Source organism: Dromaius novaehollandiae, chromosome 23 (assembly GCF_036370855.1).
Source record: "Dromaius novaehollandiae isolate bDroNov1 chromosome 23, bDroNov1.hap1, whole genome shotgun sequence".
NCBI classification, from domain to species: domain Eukaryota; kingdom Metazoa; phylum Chordata; class Aves; order Casuariiformes; family Dromaiidae; genus Dromaius; species Dromaius novaehollandiae.
Window position 1 is genome coordinate 11086614 of NC_088120.1, and position 21162 is coordinate 11107775.

The 21162-nt window shown below is 47.9% G+C and overlaps 1 protein-coding gene across 5 annotated transcripts in view; it reads right to left on the reverse strand.

Moving 5' to 3' along the window:
• Positions 1-2626: 2626 nt before the first annotated feature.
• The window catches only part of EPHA10 (EPH receptor A10), a 66273-nt gene continuing 47737 nt past the window's right edge, over positions 2627-21162 (reverse strand). The window contains exons 11-18 of one of the 5 annotated variants that reach the window (XR_010392713.1): positions 18498-18683; positions 15084-15145; positions 14746-14949; positions 12430-12579; positions 11954-12147; positions 11219-11383; positions 8907-10671; positions 2627-7873 (exon numbers count right to left, since the gene is read on the reverse strand). Coding sequence is in view for 1 of the 5 variants with exons in the window: in XM_064525277.1 (XP_064381347.1) it covers positions 10557-10671; positions 11219-11383; positions 11954-12147; positions 12430-12579; positions 14746-14949; positions 15084-15145; positions 18498-18683 (1076 nt within the window). In the remaining 4 variants the exon portion in view is untranslated. Of the gene's footprint in view, positions 10672-11218; positions 11384-11953; positions 12148-12429; positions 12580-14745; positions 14950-15083; positions 15146-18497; positions 18684-21162 lie in introns of all 5 variants that reach the window. The other 4 variants (XR_010392712.1, XR_010392715.1, XR_010392714.1 and 1 more) reach the window with 4 other exon arrangements.

Genomic DNA, 21162 nt, shown 5'->3' on the forward strand with positions numbered 1-21162 from the left:
AGACGTCGGCAGAAGCCTAATGAAAATAAATGATCTGACGGGTAGCGGAGCCGAGCCCACGCCGCCTTCCCGGGGCTGGGGCTGGGGCTGCGGCCGCGGCCCTGCTCTGCTCCGCGCTGTGCCCCCGGCAGAGCCGGGCCGGGCTGCTGGTGCCATGCGGCAAAGTACCCGCCCAGAGCGTCACGGCTTTGCTTAATTGCAGGGGTTAAAGCTCCGCACGTGCTAATGCTGCAGCCGCCGCGCTGACCCGCCAGCATCGCCCGCAGACCCGGGCTCTGCCCCGTCCCGAGGGGACCGAGAGGTTTCTGGCGGTCTAGCGACGGCAAAGAGCCGTTTCTCTCCTTTCAGGCTTCCATAGCTTTTTCTCTCCAATAACCTCCATTCCACTTAAAACACCTTATGCTGCTGTGTTTTAATCAGCTCTCCTCTTTTTTTTCCTTAAAGACTAAGTCAGAAAGGACCATAGAGCAATCTTTCAGGGCAGTTAGACATCAATGCATAGGAACCAAATTCCAGGGGTTTCATCATCAATAACAGCGACTTCTTGCTGTGTCTCGTATTTAGGTTCCCAGCCTTTCTCTGATGGTTTTCCTTTTATTCCCGCTTCCTCGCTGACAAGAGAAGTCTGACAAAAATTGAGATCTGAACCCATACATCTTGTTGCCTTTTTTCATCTCTTGGCACCGCTTTTAAAAGCCAGCATGTAGCTACTGCAGAGGTTCATCACGATAGACTCTCTCCCACCCCGGTAAATGCCAGGCAGATGCCCCAGCGCTGCCGCTCGTCCTTCATCCCTCGCCGCACCCAGGCGACAACGCCGCCGAGCTGCTCGTGCTCATCCAGCTCGAGACTTGCAAACGAGTGCTGTAATCAAGGAAAATGTGTCTTCCCATTAAGATGTGACTAATATAAACAGCTGAATAATGCATAACTCTGGACCAATATACAGCTTATGAAGTAAGCCTCGCTCCGTGTAGCCTCGTGGGTTGGGACTGCTCTCGAGCGTTGCACGCCGCTGGCTCGGGGACCCGGTGGCTGGGTCGTGGGGCGGTGGTGCACCGCTGCCACGTCGCCCCGCACCGTCCGGCACCCGGCAGCGCCCGGCACCTCTCCGCTCCGAGCTGGCACGAAGCAAGGCAAAACAGCGGCAGACGGTGGCCCAGAGCCCGGGGCTGCTCCGCACCATCCGCCCCTTCCCGGCCCCGGCTGCCAGGGCCTGCGCCCTCCCGCAGGAGCGCCGGGAAAAGCCGTCTGCTCTGGCGGCTCGGTCCGGCCAGCGGCTCCCCGCAGCCTCTCCGGCTGCAGCAGCGTCCGAGGCCCCAGCCCGCGATGCTCAGTGCCGGCAGCGAGCGCCCGGGGCCGGTGCAGAGCGCATTCGCCGGAGTGGGACGGAGCCGGCGCTCGCCCCGCTCCGCCTGCCTTTCGCGCTGACCTTTGCCGCACGGGGAGGCAGCGGCTAACGCCTTCCCCGTTATCGCGGCACAGCCTACGGCCCATTTGCCTCCGTACGACACGATTTCAATTATGAAGGGCCCGGCTGGTGAACGCACCCCGCGGCACCGGCCCAGCCGCTGCGCGCCGAGGGGGCCGGCCCGGCCCCTGCCCCACGCCGGCAGCACCGGGGCCCACGCGAGCAGCAGGGCGACAGCGGCTCCGGGGCACGCCGGGGCCCCAGCAGCGCAAAACCCCACGGGAACTCTGGAGGCATCGCTGCAGATAAACCTGGGCAAACTATTTATCTGCTTGGCTGTGGCTTGCACCCCGCCACCCATAACCCTGTTTTAGAGCACTAATTATTCCCTTACAGTGCCAGTATAGCCCTGGCCAGACTCCTGGCGAGGACGGGCCGCATTAATTGATCGACAGAAGGCAAATAGACTTCGCCCACTTCAAGCACCCATTCAGTTCCTCTCTCTTAGCAGCTGTCACTGCTGTCAGCATCCCGACACAAGGCTTTTGTACGTGTTCTTTGGCACTAAACCACCTTAGAAAAAGAGAAGAAAGGGGAACTGGTGAAGGAGTCACATTGAATTATTTCTAAATATTATTGTTTGTGCAGTGTTTGCATTTAACATGCTGGCCATACTCTGCTTTCATTTACTCAATTAAACAATTAATTACACGCCTTGAGCACAGTAACTCTGCAGTGTTTTCCCTGGGCTCAGCAGCATCCCCACACGCACGCACATCCCCTGGATTAGACTGACAGCTTGCACTGGCAGAGGCAGCTCCACACCGTGAGCACTTCCAAGGTTAGCTGCTCCCCAGGGTGCCGGGAAGGGGCTCCTGCCCATCTCAGCAACATCTGGGCTAGCAGGCCAACTGCTGGACCTCTCCCTCCAAAAAACCACACAAGCTGTAATAGTTAAGTAACCATTTTTTCAATAATGAAATGTCAATAGCAAGACGCAAACATCGCTTTTTCGCACTGTTGCTGCCAGCTCTGCAGAAGGAGCAATGGTTCTCTTTTTAGCTCACACACTATTTAATAAAACATTAATGCATTATTTCACACCTTGCCCATGCCTAAGCTAAGCTATTCATTACCTGATACCTGCTACCCTTGCTAAGTGGCACTTTTCTCAGAACATCTGAAACAAACCCACACAGACAAACCATGGCAGAATTAATGTTTGTTTTAACTTAGGTATCTCTTTATTGCAACCTTCAAACATGGTTCAATAAATACAAAATTAACAAAAATGTCAATAGATCTTTATTATCCATTTATTATTATTCCAAATCATGGTGATTCCCTGGAGATGTCTGACTAGTTCAAACATGAGATGTACACAGTGTCCCTTGTGATCTTACATTACATTTGTTTCAAGCTTATAAAAATATATATTGGCTTTTCAAGTATGTATTTACAGTATATAACACGTGGTTAATGAATATCAAAAAGCATCTAGAGATGAACCAACTTGATGCCAGTTTTGGTTTTATGTGCAAGGGGGAATGTCAGAGTGTGCCAGCTTTGCAGTCCGGCTCCTTGCAACGTCACTTCAGCCTGTGTCCACAGTTCTCCTAGACTCGGGCTCCAATAAATATGATCTTTGCTCCTACTCTGTTTCCTCGGGTCTTCAGCCATTCCCGAGGTTGGGAGATGCTTCCCTGTGCCGGGCATTGCCAGACACGACCATGCTACAGTGTGCAAGCAAGTGGGGATAAGCTAATGCCCGGCTCAGGGAAGCAGCTCCCAGCCCCGGGAATGGTTTGTGCCACAACAGTGCACAGAGCAGCCGTGCCCCAAGGACCCTCCTTCCGACCTCCAGGAGAACGGGACACCACGGGGGAGGAGGATTCAAACACAGCACAGTGGAAAGCTAATGGGAAAGGGCACTTTCTTGCAAGAGTCTCCCCTGGAAAACAATCAGAATTACTCTCTAGCACAGGCAAAGCCAGACACCTGAGGAGAAGTTGTGCTGTGCCTTTTTTCACTGCTAGAGTTAAATGTCTAATGAAGACACACACATTAGGAATACAAAGAAAAACCCAGAAACATGAGGTTTTCTGCTAGTGCATCAGGGTGGCAGCTAGAGAACAAAATGCACCAGGTCAAATGCACAAGCGGCACAGCCTGAGGAGAGCAAAGCCCCCAAAGACCTTGCTGCATGAGGCTGATGTTCCCTGTGATCCTGGAGAAGGGCACTTGGCACCTGACACCAGAGCACAAGCTCTAGGAACCTCTTGCAAGAGCAGAGCAGAAACCTAAAGATGCAACCTAAATGCAACAAAACCCAATGTCCGGAATAATAGCCGAGTAGTGAGCAGCTGGTTCTGTTCTGCACACATTCATGCTCAGCTCTCTGCTGAGACCTAACTGAGAAAGTTTATCCTTTCTTACAGTGGAAGAATTAAGCCCCCATCCTGTCCCCGACAGCACCGCAGTGCATTAGCAGCACGATGATAACAGCTTTGCCTTTCAAGTGCTTGTTGCACTGGTACTTTTGTTAAGATCCTAATCATCCAAAAAATTCATCTGTCAGTTGTTAGCAGATCAAGCTAGAGGAGAGCAAGGGGGCTTTATGTGAACGTAAACAGGGAGGCTGGATGCTGGGCAGGCAGGAACACCCTCGAAGAGAAGTGGCTTTGCTGGACGCCCTCGAGAGATGTGTGGGACAGAGGGAGCAGTGGCTGAAGAGCCTCTCGAGGAGGGCCACGGTGACCGCTCGCTGCCAGCTCTGCATTACACACACACAGCTTGCGAGGCCAGAGAGTCTCTCCTAGCTGCTCTGGAAGTTAAGGCTGCTGGAGCAAGAGCATCCGTGGAGGGCAGCGCTCCCCCCAGAAGGGCACACGCCGGAGGCACGGTGGTGAGGCTCGTTCAGCCGGGGACACGCACCCGCTCGGGGCATGCTGCTGGCCTCGCAGGCGGCTATTCCAGCACCAAATCCCCAGGAGAGGAGTGAACGCCCTTCCCAGCGCTGGGGGCTGCTGCCCCACACCACTCCGGGACTGGGAGGCTGCTGGGGGCACCCTGCAGCACCTTCGCGCTCCCCCCCAACACCAGCGACGAGAGGCCGGACGCCCGGTTCGTGTCGCCGTCAGAGGCCTTACGGAGGAAAAGCACCCACCTTTCAGCTGGTGACACTCAGAGCCGCTGTGCTGCATTTTCAAAGGACATAAGATAGAAGAGCATCTGCTTTACAGCTGCAAGGCACCAGCGGCCACAGGCCGAGCTAAGGGATCTCTGGTTCCTCGCAGCAGGCTTCTCCTCCGTGCAGGGACGCCCAACGAGCCTATCTGCACATGAGCTCAAATACATTCACATGCTCTGCTCCTTGAATTCATAACTTGCCTAAATTCTGTGTGAACATCTAAAATCTAATCCCCTTATAACTGCATTTATTAGCTCCAGCAAAGCCTGCAGATTACAAAAAACTCATTCTTTATTCTTCTCTAAACACATCAAATAATACTAACGCTCCTGCGGAGAAGGTTAGCATGCTCTGGCAAGGGTACCGAGCCCTTAATAGCACCAGTGTGATCAGGGTTTTCCCATAGCTAATGGAAGAGGAAGGGATTTGCACTGTGTCAAAGGCTGGATGGGCAAAGAGAATGAAATTGTTTTGAGACGTTCCCCTTGGTCAAGCAGCTGCAAAACAGTGTTGCTAATTAATTTAATTATAAGGCATTGAATACTTCCCCAAAGAGGAGGTGCCGATGGGATGCCAGTTAATTTTAAAACTATAGTGACAATCTATAAATTAATCTGTTCATCTTGTTTATTATCTTCAGTGTTGATGAGGAGCACAATTAAAGGTCATCATTGTTCCAACAAGCTAGGCTAGAGAGCATGGGCCATTATGTACTTTTTTCTAGGAGAAAAAGGTGCATCTCTAGTGGAGACTAGGAAAGCAAATACACCTAATTTCTGCTAAGTTAGAACACAATCCCATCCACAAAATTATACTGACTAAAAGAAACAGCTTTCTGAAATGCTACATCTGAGTCCGTCACCACAGCAAGTCAGAAAAGTAATTAAACACTGAGGTTTTAGGGGTGAACAGCTAGAGAGACTCAGATGAAGAAACAGTGCACTCAGTTCTGATTATATTTGAGAATATAGTGCAGGAGCCTAATTCAGTGGGTGAAACACTTAAGAAATTATTGAAAAATGGTCTCATTTCTAATTGGAGTACTCTAGCATAGGGCGAGCACTTTATAAGGGAAAGAACCAAACAGAATAGAAGGCAATTGGGCTTTATTAATTTTATATTAATTCTGTTTAGAGGTTAACTATTATGAAAGCACAACGACAAATGAAGAATCTGTACTTGCATGGCCATGCCAATTCCCAAATGTACTTACTGCTCCCGGTAAAGGCACCAGTCACCGGAGCCCTACGAGAAATGGCCATGAATATAGATGAACTGTGTTGAGGTTTCTCTTCTTTCCAGCTAGGCAGTGATCAGACAGATTAAGGAACAAATCCTTGGCTAATTTAAACTGCCACAGCGCTGCTGAAGTCAACAGAGTGGCAACACTCTGCACCAGCCAGAGCCAGCCCCTTCTCGCGTCGGTAACTTTGGAGACAGGGTCTATTCTGAGCGGTTCAAGAGAAACGTCACTGAGCCCACCTCTCCTGAAGCTACAGGTGGGTCAGGGCCACTGCCTCCCCCAAGGCTGGGACGTCAGGGAAGACTTCCCACCCTCTAGCCAGCACCTACCTCCTACTGCTCTCGTTCATCATCCTCGTGATCTCTGCATTTGCGACTGTGCCTCTTCCTCCCTCCTCCACGTTCACGTAACATGTTTCATCAGCAAAGTGGATCACAAGGAACTAGTCCTTGCCCACAAACCTCCATCACAGTCACTCCTACACACAAAGGTTGAGACATTTCATAATTAAATTAGATTTCTCCTTCATCTCCCTAACTTTACCTCCTTCTCCATGAATACCGCCCTGTTGCCTCCGCAGGGGCTGGAGAGAAAATGCATCAGAGCTTACCAAGTCCGTCACTTTCGTCAATGTTGCCTTCAGCTGTAAGGCTCTTAAACGACCTAAAAAGCCAAGAACATTCCTAGGAATAATCTTTAATCTGTCAGAAAGGGAAACTCACATTCTAGCCCAATTTTTACTGAAAATTCATTAATCTTGAGCACTGCTATGAAGCAGTATATGCTCTTTCTTCATCTGATCTCCTTTACCAGGCATCTAATTAACCCACACAGCCTTTATCACTGCACAAATACAAGCAGTGCCCAGCCCAAGAGAATCCTGCTACTAAACCTTCATCTTCCAGCTGGTTCTAAGAGCTCCTCTTGGAAAGAGCCACAGACACTGAGGCCTGATGCACTGCCATGATGATATGCACTGATCCTCTGCACAGCTAAGTCCAGGGATTTCACCCAGCAGTTCCTCAAACTACCTCAACAGGTTATACTCTCATTCAGCCAGAATGATATCCAACCATTATTTAAAGAGTCCAAGTGACTGGAGCATTTGACACATCTCCTGTGATCTATTCAGTGGTTGATTACCACCACCATTTCTGCAATTTATTTCCTCTTTGCTGACTTCAATTCCCTCCAACAGGATCTTGAAATGCTAAGAGAGCCCTTCAGCCATCTTCTTACACATTACAGATCCCCTGCTAACATGTTCTGCACTGAACAGGCTGCGTTATCATTATGAGGCTCATTACCAGCTGTGTTTTCCAGACCCTGAATCACACTGTTGCCTCGTCATTGAACCCTGGATTTTCCAACATCACATGCACCAAACCAGACACAGTCCTTGCAGCAGCGATCTCCTCAGGATGGTTCCTAGCACCTGGAACAGAGGAGGCTCCTGGAAACGATCACAGCAAATGGGACAAAAACAGGGAAATGTGGAAGAGGTGATCAGGAATCAAGTTGGTTCAACTCCCTACCTAGAGAACTATAATACACTTTCTCTATAGATAAAATGTAAACATAAAGAGCATACAAATTGCACTTGATCCTTGGGATCTGGCATTTCTACCAAATAAAGGTTTCAGTTCATAATTATTACTCTTCTGGGTATGAAATAGCAGGATGCAGACTGACTAACTGGACTGGACAAAGGTGAAATTTGAAGACAAATAATTCCCTTTAAAAAACTAACCAAGTGACATGGGGGAATGCTGTCTAAACCGAACAAGCAGCAGGAAGGAGAGTTTGTTTACCTCAGGGAGAAGCAAACTCCCCAGAGTGCACCCAGAACTCACTTGTGAAAGGCTTGCTCATCTCAGCTTGCTCTGTCTCTTTTTGTAGCATAAGCAGCAGGTCCAGTTCTCCACAGGGGCAACATTTCTTATCACTAGCTTTGCACACAGTTGTGCTGTGCTTATTCACATTGCTCTTTGCATTTTTTACTGGGAGTTCTGAAACTGGGTTCAGAAACCTGCAAAGAAAGAAGGCAGCTTTCTCAAAGTCAGCCTGCACCGCCCTAACAGCAGGGATTTGAGATCTGCTTAAGAGTTTATGGTATTTCACCATGACATTGCCTGGAAATGTCAACACAAGGCAGAAAATGTATAAACAAACATTAGCTGGGACCTTCTTGATACCACTTATTGGTGAAGTTCAGACAAAAAGTTCTGATCTCTGATGCAATCAAGTGGACATATCTGAATAATGTGAAATCATGTCAGTCCTTGACACTTCTGAATCTAAACTGGTCACAGCAGCCAAGCCATAAGAGTTGAGGGCTCAGTTTTACTCAGGTGCATGTCAGCTTTAAAAAGAAATCACCACAAACAAGGCTTTACTAAAAAGTTGGATCCCTAAAATATCTTGTTCAGCAAGGACCACCAGACCAGACAGGTGTTAACGCATACGATGGGCCTCTTTGCTTAATTGCTCTACTAGAACAGAAGGAAAATGCCTGGGCAGCAGGTAGGTGCCATGCCAGCCCTACAAGCGGACTGGGGAGCTAGGGCCTTTCATTTAATTGTGATTTAGATCTTTATCCTCCTCATGGCACAGTCTAATAGGAATATCTGGCTCAAAATGCAAACAAATTTCTAACTGCACTGCGAATAGTTTCTGCAGCATTCATTCCCTTTGTAAATCTTTGTCTTTCATCATCAATAATTCATTTGTTATACTTGCAGATGATAACAAAAGGCTGAGAAAACTGTGCAAGGCTGCAAAGACCCATTTAATTAACTTCAGTCATGGATCAGGCCTGAACCAATGGGAAAAAACAATGTGCAAGGAACGCAGTATTAAGTTACTATTTGCAACAAAGTAAAGTGCTGTTGGGCCATAATTTGCCCAGATTGCATGGCAGAATTTCAGCGATCCCATGGATGCAATAGCTCTGCCCAAATCCCAGTATTCGGCCAGTATGTGCTGATCCAGCACCACAGGCACTGAAGCAACCTCAAATAACCAGACAACTTGGAGTGCTCTCTGTTGCAAAAGTTACGCACACTGTGGGATGTGCTGGCACTACTGCTTCTCACACACAGCCCGTCACAGGGCTGTTGATCAGTGGTGCAAAGCTGACATTCTGCAACAGCTGAGGCGCATACTCCAAAAAGCCTTTTCCTTCCCTGTTTTGGACAGGGCGCTGGGCAGTCTGGCCACTGGAGGAGAAAGCAAAGGTTACTCACCTGCAGCTGCAGTGGTTCTTCGCATGGCTATTGGGCACAGTGCTGCAGGGAACACCAAACAGCCATGATATCTGTCTCTCCAACCCCAAACCAATTCCAAGGTTTTCATCCTGTTTCTAGCTGAATTGGGAGGTTATTTCCTGCCACTGTGGTTTGAATTAGTTCCATTTATAAAACCTTTTTCCCCTGTAAAAACTTCCAAACCTACAGAGGGAAGAACATTTGTCCATCTACTGCTCCGAAGTAGGGCGAACACTTCTAAGTGGGAAGCTCCAACTCAGCTAACACCAGGGAGCTCCCCCAGGCTCTGGCTTTCACCTGCCCTGCTCAGCCCGTGGCCGTGACAGCACACTGATACTCCGCCCGCTTCGCTTGGCCTCCAACCCACCTAGTTCTGTGGGACAGGGCCTGGGCATCGCTCGCTGCCTTTATCCAAAACTACCCTCTTACTCAGCACTTACCTGGCCGTGGTCTATTGCATACTGCTGTCCTGATCCACGGGATCCGTGCTCTCCCCCATACGGCTGAGCATTGCGTTAAGATTGCAAAATGAGCACCGCTGCTGGAGAACTTTACAGTGGCCTGTGTCAGTGCAAAGGGAGATCAGATCCCTCCACTTTTCCAGGCTCCTCAAGACATAAAATGATGGTGCCAGGACCAGCACAGAAAGTAGTGAAGGCTAAGAACATCAGCATGATGGCGGTCCAAGAGGCCCATCTACTTCCCCTCCCCTGACTATAGCTCTTTTAGTCAAAGCTTTTGAATTCTTCCCCTCAAACTGTCTTGTCAAAAGACCATTCATCACCATTTGCTCTGCATTTTGGTGGAGAATGTTTGGTTTTCTTCACCAACAGTGGCCTCAAGACTCAGTGAGGTAACTTGGAGTGGAAGTGACAAGGCTGGAAGAGAGTTCCCTTTCAGCATACCAGATGGGCAAAGCCACCTTCCAGAAGTTGGGTGCTGGGTGTAAGGTGTGCTCCAGTCTCTAAAAATAAAAGCAATAAAAACTCCTTGTGGGGTCAGTAGAACATGTAAGCTTGTCTGAAAAATACCCATGGATTACACCAGTAGGATGCTAGATACCAAAATGCTGTCAGCTCTGGATTAAAACAGTGCACGAATGTCCATCCACCCTGTTAACCTAAGTAACATATGAAAAGGCATCATTATAGTTTGACTCATCTTAGAAAACACTGCCAGGGAAAACCACATCCACCCAGACACACTGCATTACTGCACGTGTCCCAGGAATACTTGGCCTCCCTGGCACAGGAGAAGGGCAACCCTGCTTCCTTGCCACATGGAATGACCTTTTTGGCAGCAGCCCAGTGTTTCCTACATCCCACCTGCTCAACTGCTCTCAGTAAGATTTCAGAGATTTGGTCCAGTTTGGGCCAGTACGCAGCTGGCTGTCTCCTCCCCAGGGAGTGATAGGTGAGTGCTCTGCACAGTCTGTTTGGGGTTGCGTCACACTTGCACACCTCGGCCATGCATTTGTATCACCTGGGCCCGGAGAGTCTGAATCCCACTCAGGATGGTCTTCTGATGCTCCACCAGCGTGATCCCCAGGCTCAGGACATCTCTGGAAAACAAGCCCCACATCAGCGGTGAAAAAAGCCCCAGCTTGCAGCGCCCCTGACTCTGACTGCTTTCCAGGAAGGGGCAGTGCAGATTCCAGACTATCAGGCTATTACAGACCTGTAAGACAAACACCCGGCCTACTGTCCCAGCCAAAAACAGTGGGAAGTCTGGCAGGGAATCCAGGGGTAGTGCACGCCTTCAGCATGCCATTCGCATGACAGTTCCCTACCCCGCTGCAAGACTAAGAGGGCTCTGTACTGGCAGGAAAAAAAGATTATCAGTAAATTGCACCTTGATTTGACATTGTGGTCTGGAAGGGACAGGTAACTCGCTACTCCTGTCAGAAACTACAGGTTTAAATCTCAGCTTCAAAAACAGCAACTGAGATGATAACACGTGCCACCCAATCCACCCCAGTGAGCTCTTACAGACATGTTTTGGAAGACCTGTGCTCGTACTTTGTGACAGCTGACTGTAATTTAAAAGCACAACTTGTTCACGCTACATCCATCCACATGGGTTTACAGCCAGGAAACCTTTTCACTTACTGGACTGTCATCCTGGCCACAGATTCCAGGTAGCAGTAGCCTGCAGCTGTGAAGTTATCCTTGTACCTGCCCATGTCTATTGCTTCCAGCCACTCGCCCACAGAGCTGAAAGATGGGAAGGCTGAGAAAGTACGTTCGGTGAGGGGAATGGACGTGCTGTGGGACCTGCCAACAAAAAGGGAGCATGTGAGGAGATGAGTGCAGAGGGATCCACACCCACGTCTAGGAAACAGCCTGCAAGTTGCCTCATTGATGATGCATCATCAGACTTGGGAGGAAAAGGGGTGATCTGGGCACAACTTTAAACTTTACCCCAAATCCCATGTAAGAGAAGACAGTGATTGGATATGGACACGTGTCCCAAGGCCTGTGTGCTCTCTGGGATGGGTATCTTTGGGAGTTTTCTTCGGTTCTGCAATAGCTTTGCATCACTGGTGTCAGCAGAGTCGAAAGTAAAGCAATTTTCTGTGATCTTAGCAGAGTCAACATAGCTACTGCTGCAGGGAGTATAGCTGTCTCCTGATCCCTCTGCCCAGAGGACCCAAACCTGATCTGTTACACAGTGCACATCTCAGGGCTACTGCAATGATTTAGGTGTAACTGCTCTGGATGTGCACCAGTTCAAATGGGTTTTGAGCCCTGTGCCACCCAGTAGCTGGAGCACGAACCCACAGGCAAAGGCCCAGTCTGTCCCACAGTGCAGGAGGGAAGGCAGCGAAGCAGAGAGGCAGTCACCTGGTGCAGGTGGAGTTGGGGCACTTTGGAGGCTCTGGGCTCTGCACCATCTTGCTCAGGATGTTGTGGATGTGCGAGAACTTGGGTCTGTCATTGCGATCCTTCTGCCAGCAGTCCAGCATGAGCTGGTGAAGAGGGGGCTGGCAGTTCATCGGGGCAGGGAGGCGGAATCCATCTTCTATGGCCTTTACCACCTGCAAGGGCAGAGAAGGGCAGGGCCAGAGAGAGGAGGTGAGGAAAAGTCTCCAAGCAGTGGGGGTCAGAAAGAGACACTGTAATACACGTTGTACGCAAAACCAAAAACAACAAACCAAAACGACCCCCATGGCAAACCTCCCTCTTCACCACTCTGCACTGCTGAGTAACAGCAGCTCCTTTGTGGACTCCAGAGACTACAACACGTCCATTCAAGCCACGTGCACGCTATTAGTAACAGCAACATCCTAATCTACCACGTGAGCTGCCACGGGACTCACATCCTGGTTGGACATGTCCCAGTAGGGTCTCTCTCCATAGGACATGACTTCCCACATGACGATGCCAAAGCTCCACACATCACTGGCAGGACTGAAGTGGTGATACTGGATAGCTTCAGGGGCTGACCACAGCACAAGGCTCTTTCCACTCTGGCCAAGCAGAAAAAGGGAAGAAATAACATTCTCACACACAAAAGAACTAGGCAATAATGGACAAAAGCAATTCCCATGGCTGCCGTTCAATGTGCCTTCCACCTGCATCACAGGCCAGACACAGAACAGGCCTACATACCACATGCAGTTTTAATATTAAGAGGAAACTTTCGCCTCAATTTGTTTTAAAAGGGACATGCAACAGTACGCTACACGGGAGCACAAGTCCTGAAATATTAATGGGAGAGAGTGAAAGTCTCAGGGAAGAGCTGATGGCATTTTATATGTTAATATTTAATGAAAACCATCTCAGAGCTCTGCAAACACAGTCCCTCCATCCTGGCTTGCTCTCCTATAACTAGCACTCCCCTCTCCGGTGTCTGCAGAACCCTTCTGGACATGCTGGGGAAGCAGGTGATGGGCACTGCAGCTAATCCCAACAGCAGGGAGACCTAGACCCCAAAGCCAGGGCCCCACTCCACAGCAGGGGAGAGAAGCCAGGGCTGCTGCTGGTCTTTCCATTCCCCTTCGCTGAGCCAGGCACGTGCCATACCCAGCAGCATGCCAGTGCCAGGGACATGTCTGGTTAGTGTGAAGCTGTAACAGGTACAGCTGATGCAGGAGGGCTACGGGGTATCAAAAGAAACATTTTATTGCTTTTCAGTTAAAAATACCGTACCTTGATTTCTTCACTGTCAAGTGAAATTCACTAAATTGTACTGTGGAAGCAGAGAGAGCACCTTCCCGCGGACACAGCAAGCCCGGAGCGGGGGCTGCACTGTGCCCCGGGTGCTGCAGCGCGACTGCGCAGCCCTCGCGCCTGGGCTGGGAGTCTGCGACTGGAGGCAGTCGCCCAGGTCCACGGTTGTGGATTCTCAGGCAGCTTCTCCAAGTGTGTGTGAGCACTTGAGAGATGTATTGGCTAGCAGAGCTGAAGAGGCGTGAGCATGAATCAAGTAGGACTTAAACTCTTAATTGAAAACCATGAATTTCATTACAAGTGATAAAATAGACATAACGAACCCTGAGGCTGCCAAAGCTGCCTTCAGCCACCTGCCTTCTCTCTGCCAATTCGCACACACATGCACAGAGGATTACAGCAAGAGGAGAAAGAGTGGTGTTACACGGAAAGCTGTAGAGTTCCATAGCTAAATGCATTTGATTTCTAGCTGAGAAAGAAACTGTTAAGATGTAAAGACTGCATTCATACATAAGGAACAGAAAATGCGAGCCTAGGAAAAACACTGTTTCTGGAGTAGGATTGCTGCATATATTATTAACTCCAGCTGTGGAAGTTGGCTGGCTTTGGATTTGATCCCTGTTCAGCATTCAGAGCAGGCCTGCAAACCTCTCCAGTGATGCTAGGCCCCAGTCCAAGTGATCCTCACCACGGCTGTGCATTGTAACCAGGGAGGATCCAGTTCTGCAAAGATTTTGTAGCCATTCTGTCAGCATTTTGCTTTTTAGAAGCATTGAAAGCAGAATTTGGAAATGCAGGATTGTCAAAGCAAAGGAAGCTTTCTGCCAAGTAATGCCAAGCATAAGCAGAGATGTCCAGGACACCAGTGCTCACCCTGGTTGCTCTCTTATTTACACCTCTCTTGGAGGCAACAGGAGAGGGCTGAAGTCTAACAGTTATTCCGTGTCAGGTCCAAATCTGAGTGTGCTCCTTTGCCTATGGGCTCAGGCTTGGAAGTAGACTTCAGATTACCACCTGGATCAAATGTTTCTCTCTTCTTCCTCTAAAGCTGGTTAGGATAGGGAAAACAGGGTCTGCTACCACTCTGTGGGGGAGATTTCTTCAGCCTTATACCTTAAGCAAAAGATATCCATGATTTTTACACTACCAACAAAAAAATTTGTTTCCAACTTCTGAGTAAAACAGAGAGCACTGTGCTTTTCTAAATCTTTATCAACAGTTTTAGAAAAAAAATTGAAAGTCCCCACTCACAAGCAAAAGAGACAGTTTAACAATCACATTATTTAAACAGCTCAGTTTAGTATTCCTTAATAGTTGCTTTCACTGTCAATCCCATGCAACTTCAGAACATGCACTTTCTCCTCATACTGCATAAAAAGCTGATGGTTCAGCACCACAGTTCATTTAGTGAACAATCTTCCACACCTCTGCTCTAATGCAACACCTTGACGGCTACAGCTTACCATAGTGGTGAAGATGGTCTCCATTTTGTCTTCTTGTGGCTGTCTGAAGCCAGTTATTTTGCAAGCCAGATTGCTGTTTACAAGGACTTTATGGGCAGCAAGGCTTTTATGTATGTAACCCATCTCTGTCAGGTACTTCATGCCAGAGGCAATCCCCTGCAACATGCCAATGAGCTGGGTGGCCGTGAACTGTCCCTCATGTTTCTGTAAGAAAGGAGGGGGAAAAGCCAGAAATCAGCGATGCCCAATACAAGGAGCGTGAGAAATGGGGGCACTGCCAGCTGTGCCTGAGTGGGTGACGGGTCCCAGCAGTTAACACCAGCTCCCACAGCACTCACCCTGAGAAAAGAATCTAGCACTCCGTTCCCCATGTACTCCATTACAATCATCATGGTGTTCCCTGGACAGAGACAGACAGAAAAGGAGCATTTCATGATTTCTGCTTATTGCTGCAGGCAGCTCAGTGCTGATATAAACATAAAAGCAGAGTGAACCTTCCAGCCCTCCAGATGTTAAGCCCTTCAACCTTCCCTCTTCTAAAGATGACATTTTTACCAAATTTTCAATATGAGAATTTTTGTCTATCATAACCTGCTGTTCCAGGGAAATATGAAAGGAAGATGAACTAGGCACATTTCAAAAAAGTGTAATTTGAGTGAACAAAAGAAAGGATTCCCCCTCACTTTTAAGAGGAAGATATTTTCTTCTTAAGATTTCTTCTATCAATTGCATCTGGAGGAATATCAGGAGTGAAGCTGAAGGCCTGGGTCACGTGGACTCCTGTGCCAGTCCGCAGTAGGCTATCCTGTCCATACAGGACCTTCACCTGTCTCACACAGGGGTGCATTAATCCCCTCAACTACGGATTAGCTTGAGCAGCCAAGAGGATGCTGAGCTAATGGTGCAAACAGAACAAGGAGATGCATGTGGTACGGATGTAATCTTGGCACATCACAAACCGCAGTGATGAGGCAATACGCATGACAAGAGACATGCTTATCTGCTAGTGATAGAGTATGGATAATGAGAGAGAGGAACTGGAAATTCTATTGATGAAAAAGAATTTGACATATTTGGCGCTGCTGAAACCTAGTGCGACGACTCTTGTGGTTGGAATGCCAAAATCATCACTAAAGCCTGGCTGGGAGGAGTTAACGGTGGTGGGTGGAAGGCACTTCACATTAAAGACACCATTATCTCTTCCAGAATTATTGATAACTCAGAACCATGGATCCTGAGCACTATGTCAGGATCAATATGCTAATAAAGCCCAGGGAGGAGAAGGGGCCTGGCAGAAGACCAGAGAACAGGCTGAGAATATTGTAAGAGTTTAGACTTGGTTGAAAAGGCAACTTCTTATCCTTCTGCCAGGTGTTAGACTTTCTGTACACAAGATGCTCTGATTAAAGAGCAAGCACTATCAGCCTTAAGTAAGCGTGATAAATGGAAGAAAATCTGGCTAACAGGAACTGAAAAATAGCCACGAATAGGAAATCCTCATTACATGCAGTGTTTTTAGAGCTGTTCTGGAAAGACTGGTACTCAGTCTGCCATTTTTCTCAAAGATCATGACATACAAACTCAGTGATAATCTAGTTTGCAGATGATACACAGACTTATCAAATATCTAGAAAAGACACTTTTTAGAAGTTTGGGTCTCTTGATAAGCAGAGCTCATTTAGACAAATTACGCTATTCATGTGCTGGATGAAAATCTTTATACCTAGGAACAAAAAAGATCAACTTTGGAAAGAGCAGCTCCAAAGGAATCACCTTTGGGGTCACCACAAATAAATAACACAGCTTGAGGTTCCTGCTGCAAGGCAGTGGCAGAAAGCACTTTTGTGATTTGTGGATGTGTCAGTAGGGCTCAAGTGATGATTTTACTGCTGGGACACCAGTCTGATTGCAGTATTTCAACAGGTACCAAAATATCTGGACACTAACCTCCAGTGTGGTCAGCCTGCCTTATCTGCCTGCTAGACTGGCTATTAAGGGAGAAAGGGTTTCGTCTCAAAGTTTGCAATGACCCGTGGGTCCAAGGCTTTCCTGCGGTTCTGCTAGGATCCCAATATCAGATGTTCCTTTATCAGGACATTGAACTGCACAGCCAAGGAGGAAGGCATTACTCAATGAAAGCAAAATTGACCAGCTCAGCCCAAGACTCAGAACAGAAATACTTCCTTACCTAATAAAAGGGCTGGTTAAAACCACCACATGTGCTCACATTTCTTCGGATTTATGTGAATATCTATTCAACTACAGCATCCCCAGGCTAGTTTGCAATACGCACTCCCATGAGACCCGAGAGCATTCACAGTCATCTGTTTTACTGACAGAACCTCACTTTGATTTGCTTTTATTGAGAGTGCACTGTTTTGCTGCTAAGCCAGTCCTACTGCCTGGCTTTACTAATCTAGCTGTAAGCATTTCATTAATCATCAGGATACTAAATAGCTAATACATGAGGAAACACTTGATTTCCAGAGAAGAGTTCTGCAGCTCCAGCCCTAGGTCATCACCTTCCAAAGCAACAACTTAAGCATGTTCTGGGATTGTTGCTAAAGCAAGGTTTCCACATCTGATGCCAAAAATCTATGGTGGATAACTAGAAGAACAATCAGTATTCTTCCAGCTTTCACCCAGGACAATTACTTACACTCACCCTTAAATCATCAAGTAAAGTAGGCAGCAATGTTGTCACAGAATCAGGCGGGAAACATACCACTTCACTTTGCTGGGCACTAATAATCACATAATAATCCTGAAATCACTTCGTATCCACTGAACAGTACAAGTGCCATGCGATCACACAACAACTGTCTAATCACCGCTCCCTTACCCTGCCCGCCCGTCATCACCATCAGCGCTCTACACGCCCCGACTTGCACTTGCTTGGAATTGCTGCTAACCTGGAGCAAACAGGTCATTACTGCTGTGTGCAGTTTTGATGATGATTTTGGTGTTTCTGCAGCAGTGCTACGTATTTCCTGAACATACTGCCTAACTCCCACATTTCCATATCCATAAAGTCCCAGAGCTCGCTAACACTCTCACCACTGTGCTTTACTGGGTTGTCTTTGGCGATAAAGTGCCACCAGTGATAATCAGTGATAAGCAGCAGGGGTGCCACCAGTGATAATCAGTGCTGCCAAATGGGAAAATCAGAGGGGGGAAAAAAAAGGAAAGATGGCTATAGAAACTGCCCACGTTGGAAAACTGTGGTCCTGTTTACATTTTAGGTTGTCCTCAGAGCTGACGCATCCTGCCTTTTGTGGGGATGCTTTAAATACCTTGCATGAAGGTGACTGCTGGCATGCAGAGTATTCGAGTTTACTGCACTCCCTCCAGCACTTGGACACTGTCAGACCAGCCACAGCAGTAAGTGAAGTGAGGGCAGGTCCTTCAACGCTCTCTGCAACCGCACGACCTTGCCCTCAGAAACGCAGAGTAAGAAAACCAGAATTTTCAGGCTGAAAATTGTGAGGTAAGCACACCAACACCATAAATCTAACGCCTTAGGCTGGACATATTATTAAAAATACTAAAAATAAACAAAACATCCTATGCAGAGAAATCCTGTGAGAATGTATTGTAACAGCCAGGACTTACCAGCAGATAATAACGGTACATAACACTGCAGCACAGAGGTGGGTTTTACCTCACCCTGCGCGAAACCTGCGCAAAGGCTCTTCCGCACCGTGCGTCACTCAGACCAGCACCTTTCGTACAACACAACAGACCACCTTTACCTCTGGTGATGACTCCCTCCAGGCGGATGATATTGGAGTGGTCAAACTGGCCCATAGTGCAGGCCTCCGCCAGGAAGGTGTGCTTCTGCTTCTCCGAGCACCCAGCCCGAAGGGTCTGGATTGCCACCGGGAGCTCTCTTTTACTGGGCAGCTTCAGACAACCCCGGCAGATTTCTCCAAACTCTCCTGTGCGGCAGAGAGATGAGTTAAAAAGCATCTGTGGCTGCTGTACGTCCCTCATATTCCACTATTAAACACCTTGCATTCTGAGAGAACCCCGCATGGAATCGTTTTCTTATCATCCCTTTATATGCTGTAATAGACCACACTGTCATTTTCAGACCATGAAAAAACGAGCTATTTTGCTAGCTGACTTTATTTATGGCTTCCCCAAAGCTCGCAGCATCATTGTGTAAGGACAGTGTTTGACAGAGTTGTTGCAATGCACTATAAAGACTGGTTATAACATCTGCTACAAAGCAAAGGGCAGCAGTCCTCTTCGGGGAAGTCAGACAGTTTCTCTTCAGGAGGTATCTTCTTTGTTTTGGAAACAAAGTACGTTTCTGTAGCACAAATGATGTTTTGCTGTGTATACAAGCAAGATTTTCCAACTGTTAATCAGAGGTTTTGCCAATCCAGAAACTCAGAAGAGTGCGGAGCCCCGAGTGGCTGCAGCCACCTGTAAATGCCTCTCTGAAGTCCTTTCACCTTCCTTCACACCTTTGTCAAACAGACCTTGACACAAGTTTAGTATCAGCATGTGACACTAAAAAAATGTGTGATAATGCAATGCAATTTCTTCTTCCTCTTCCTAGCTCTATAAGCCATACTCTCCATTCTTTGGTCAAATGCATACTGCACTTTTTTTCCGTTAACAGAAGATCATCTCCCAGCCACCAAGTTTGTGCTCCCTGGGTCTGACCCATTCTGCCCCCAAGCTTACCACAAATACAAGATCTGCTTTTCATGGCAACAAAGCATAGTTAAGGCCACAAGTGTTTCTGCAGTGTTTGAGGCAGAGGATCCCACTCTTTATAGCCACACGCTTGACCACAGAAGCTGCCAAATTCATAAAAATAGAAGGCCAGCATTGCCTTCACAGGAAAAAAGAATGTAGATTTGAAAAGCTTTATTGATTTGAAAGCCAGGTACCTATTAGATCAGCAGTGAGACTAATGCACTCCTAAACTCTCTATATTTAAATGTCTTCCTGACTAATTTATTTCTTGATTTTTCAAATACCAATTTGCTTCTGAAATATATCTGGGATTACTGTCTCAGTTGCTCTACTCAGCAGCTAAAAAGATAGCCTCTTCCACTCAACATCGTCCTTCAAGCTGGTAGGCAAGCTCTTCCTTCTTCCCTGCCTCCACCTCTTCTTTTTATCCCCAGCTGAATTTATCTTTAGGGGAAAAAAATGACAAAGAATAATCGTGCTTCCCATGTTCTGGTGCACATTAGCGATTAAAGCTTGAGGGCCCAGTGAGGGGATTTTAATTTGCTTTTAAGTTTTAAGCCGTGAAGTTGATGAAAATCAATAAATCATTAAGTTCACATATTTATAAATAGTTTTTGTGCTGCTGTCAAACTGCCCAGATGCAGTTAATTGCTGATGCTTTCTGGTACACTCCTCACTCTTTGGCTGTACTTAGTGCCTCAGAAAAACAGTAAGGAATGCTACCTCAAGCTTCTGTACAAAATATTGACCAACCCTACTCCCATCTCCCTGCTATGTTCATATAAAACTCCCTAAGATAAGAGCAAGAGCAAAGATCCATAGTGCCAATGGTAGCGGAGAATAAAGAGATGCCTTTAAAGACCCCAGCAAGGTGACCAGAATCCTGTAAGGAGTGACAGGAGGAGAGGAACGCTCTCACACCACTTCTGCTCAGGCAAGGCCATAGCAGCAATTTCAAGGCATTGAAAGGATAATGTCTGACACCTCTTTCTTTCAGGGAGTCTAATTGGAGAATTTTGAATTAAGCATAGTATAGATATTATATGGTAATCTAACTAAACCATTAGCTAGATGATCAGCACCTGAAATGTTTGCAAAGCAAAGGCCTTACTTTAAACCACGTTTGGGTAAAGAATAATCATCAAGGAATAGCAAAGAATGCATGGAAAGTGATATGGACTCTTCCTATCCAGTTGTTCATGCACATCCGAAATTGGGCATCTCCAAGTATATGCAAACAGAAATGGCAGTAACACTCTGCTGTCTTCTTTCTCAGCTAGAAGAAAGGGCAGCTCTGGGAACCCAGTGCTGAAACAGGCTGAACCTCCAACTTCCTTGAATTTTTGCAAGCATTCTGGGTTCTGTCACGCTTTCCCACCTCCCTCTGGAAAGGGCACCAGACAACTGTCTCGGTGGGATCTCTTTTGCCAGTGTGACTCTCAGCTCAGAGCTTCTACCCGGGGACTGGGCTCAGAATGGGCATCAGCTTCACACGCCCAGCGGACACACCGGAGGCTGGGCTGGCTCTGCCCCACCAAGCGTCCCTGCTGCTGCCTACCCCCGTGCTCTGGCCCCTGGCCTCTGCACCCTCCCTGCGGCCCCAGGAATACTCCCAGACACCGAGCTGGGGAATGCCCGGTTAGGAACACAGCCACTGCCACCACGGCACAGCCACAGGCGTGACAGCAACACCCTTCAGGAGCGGGG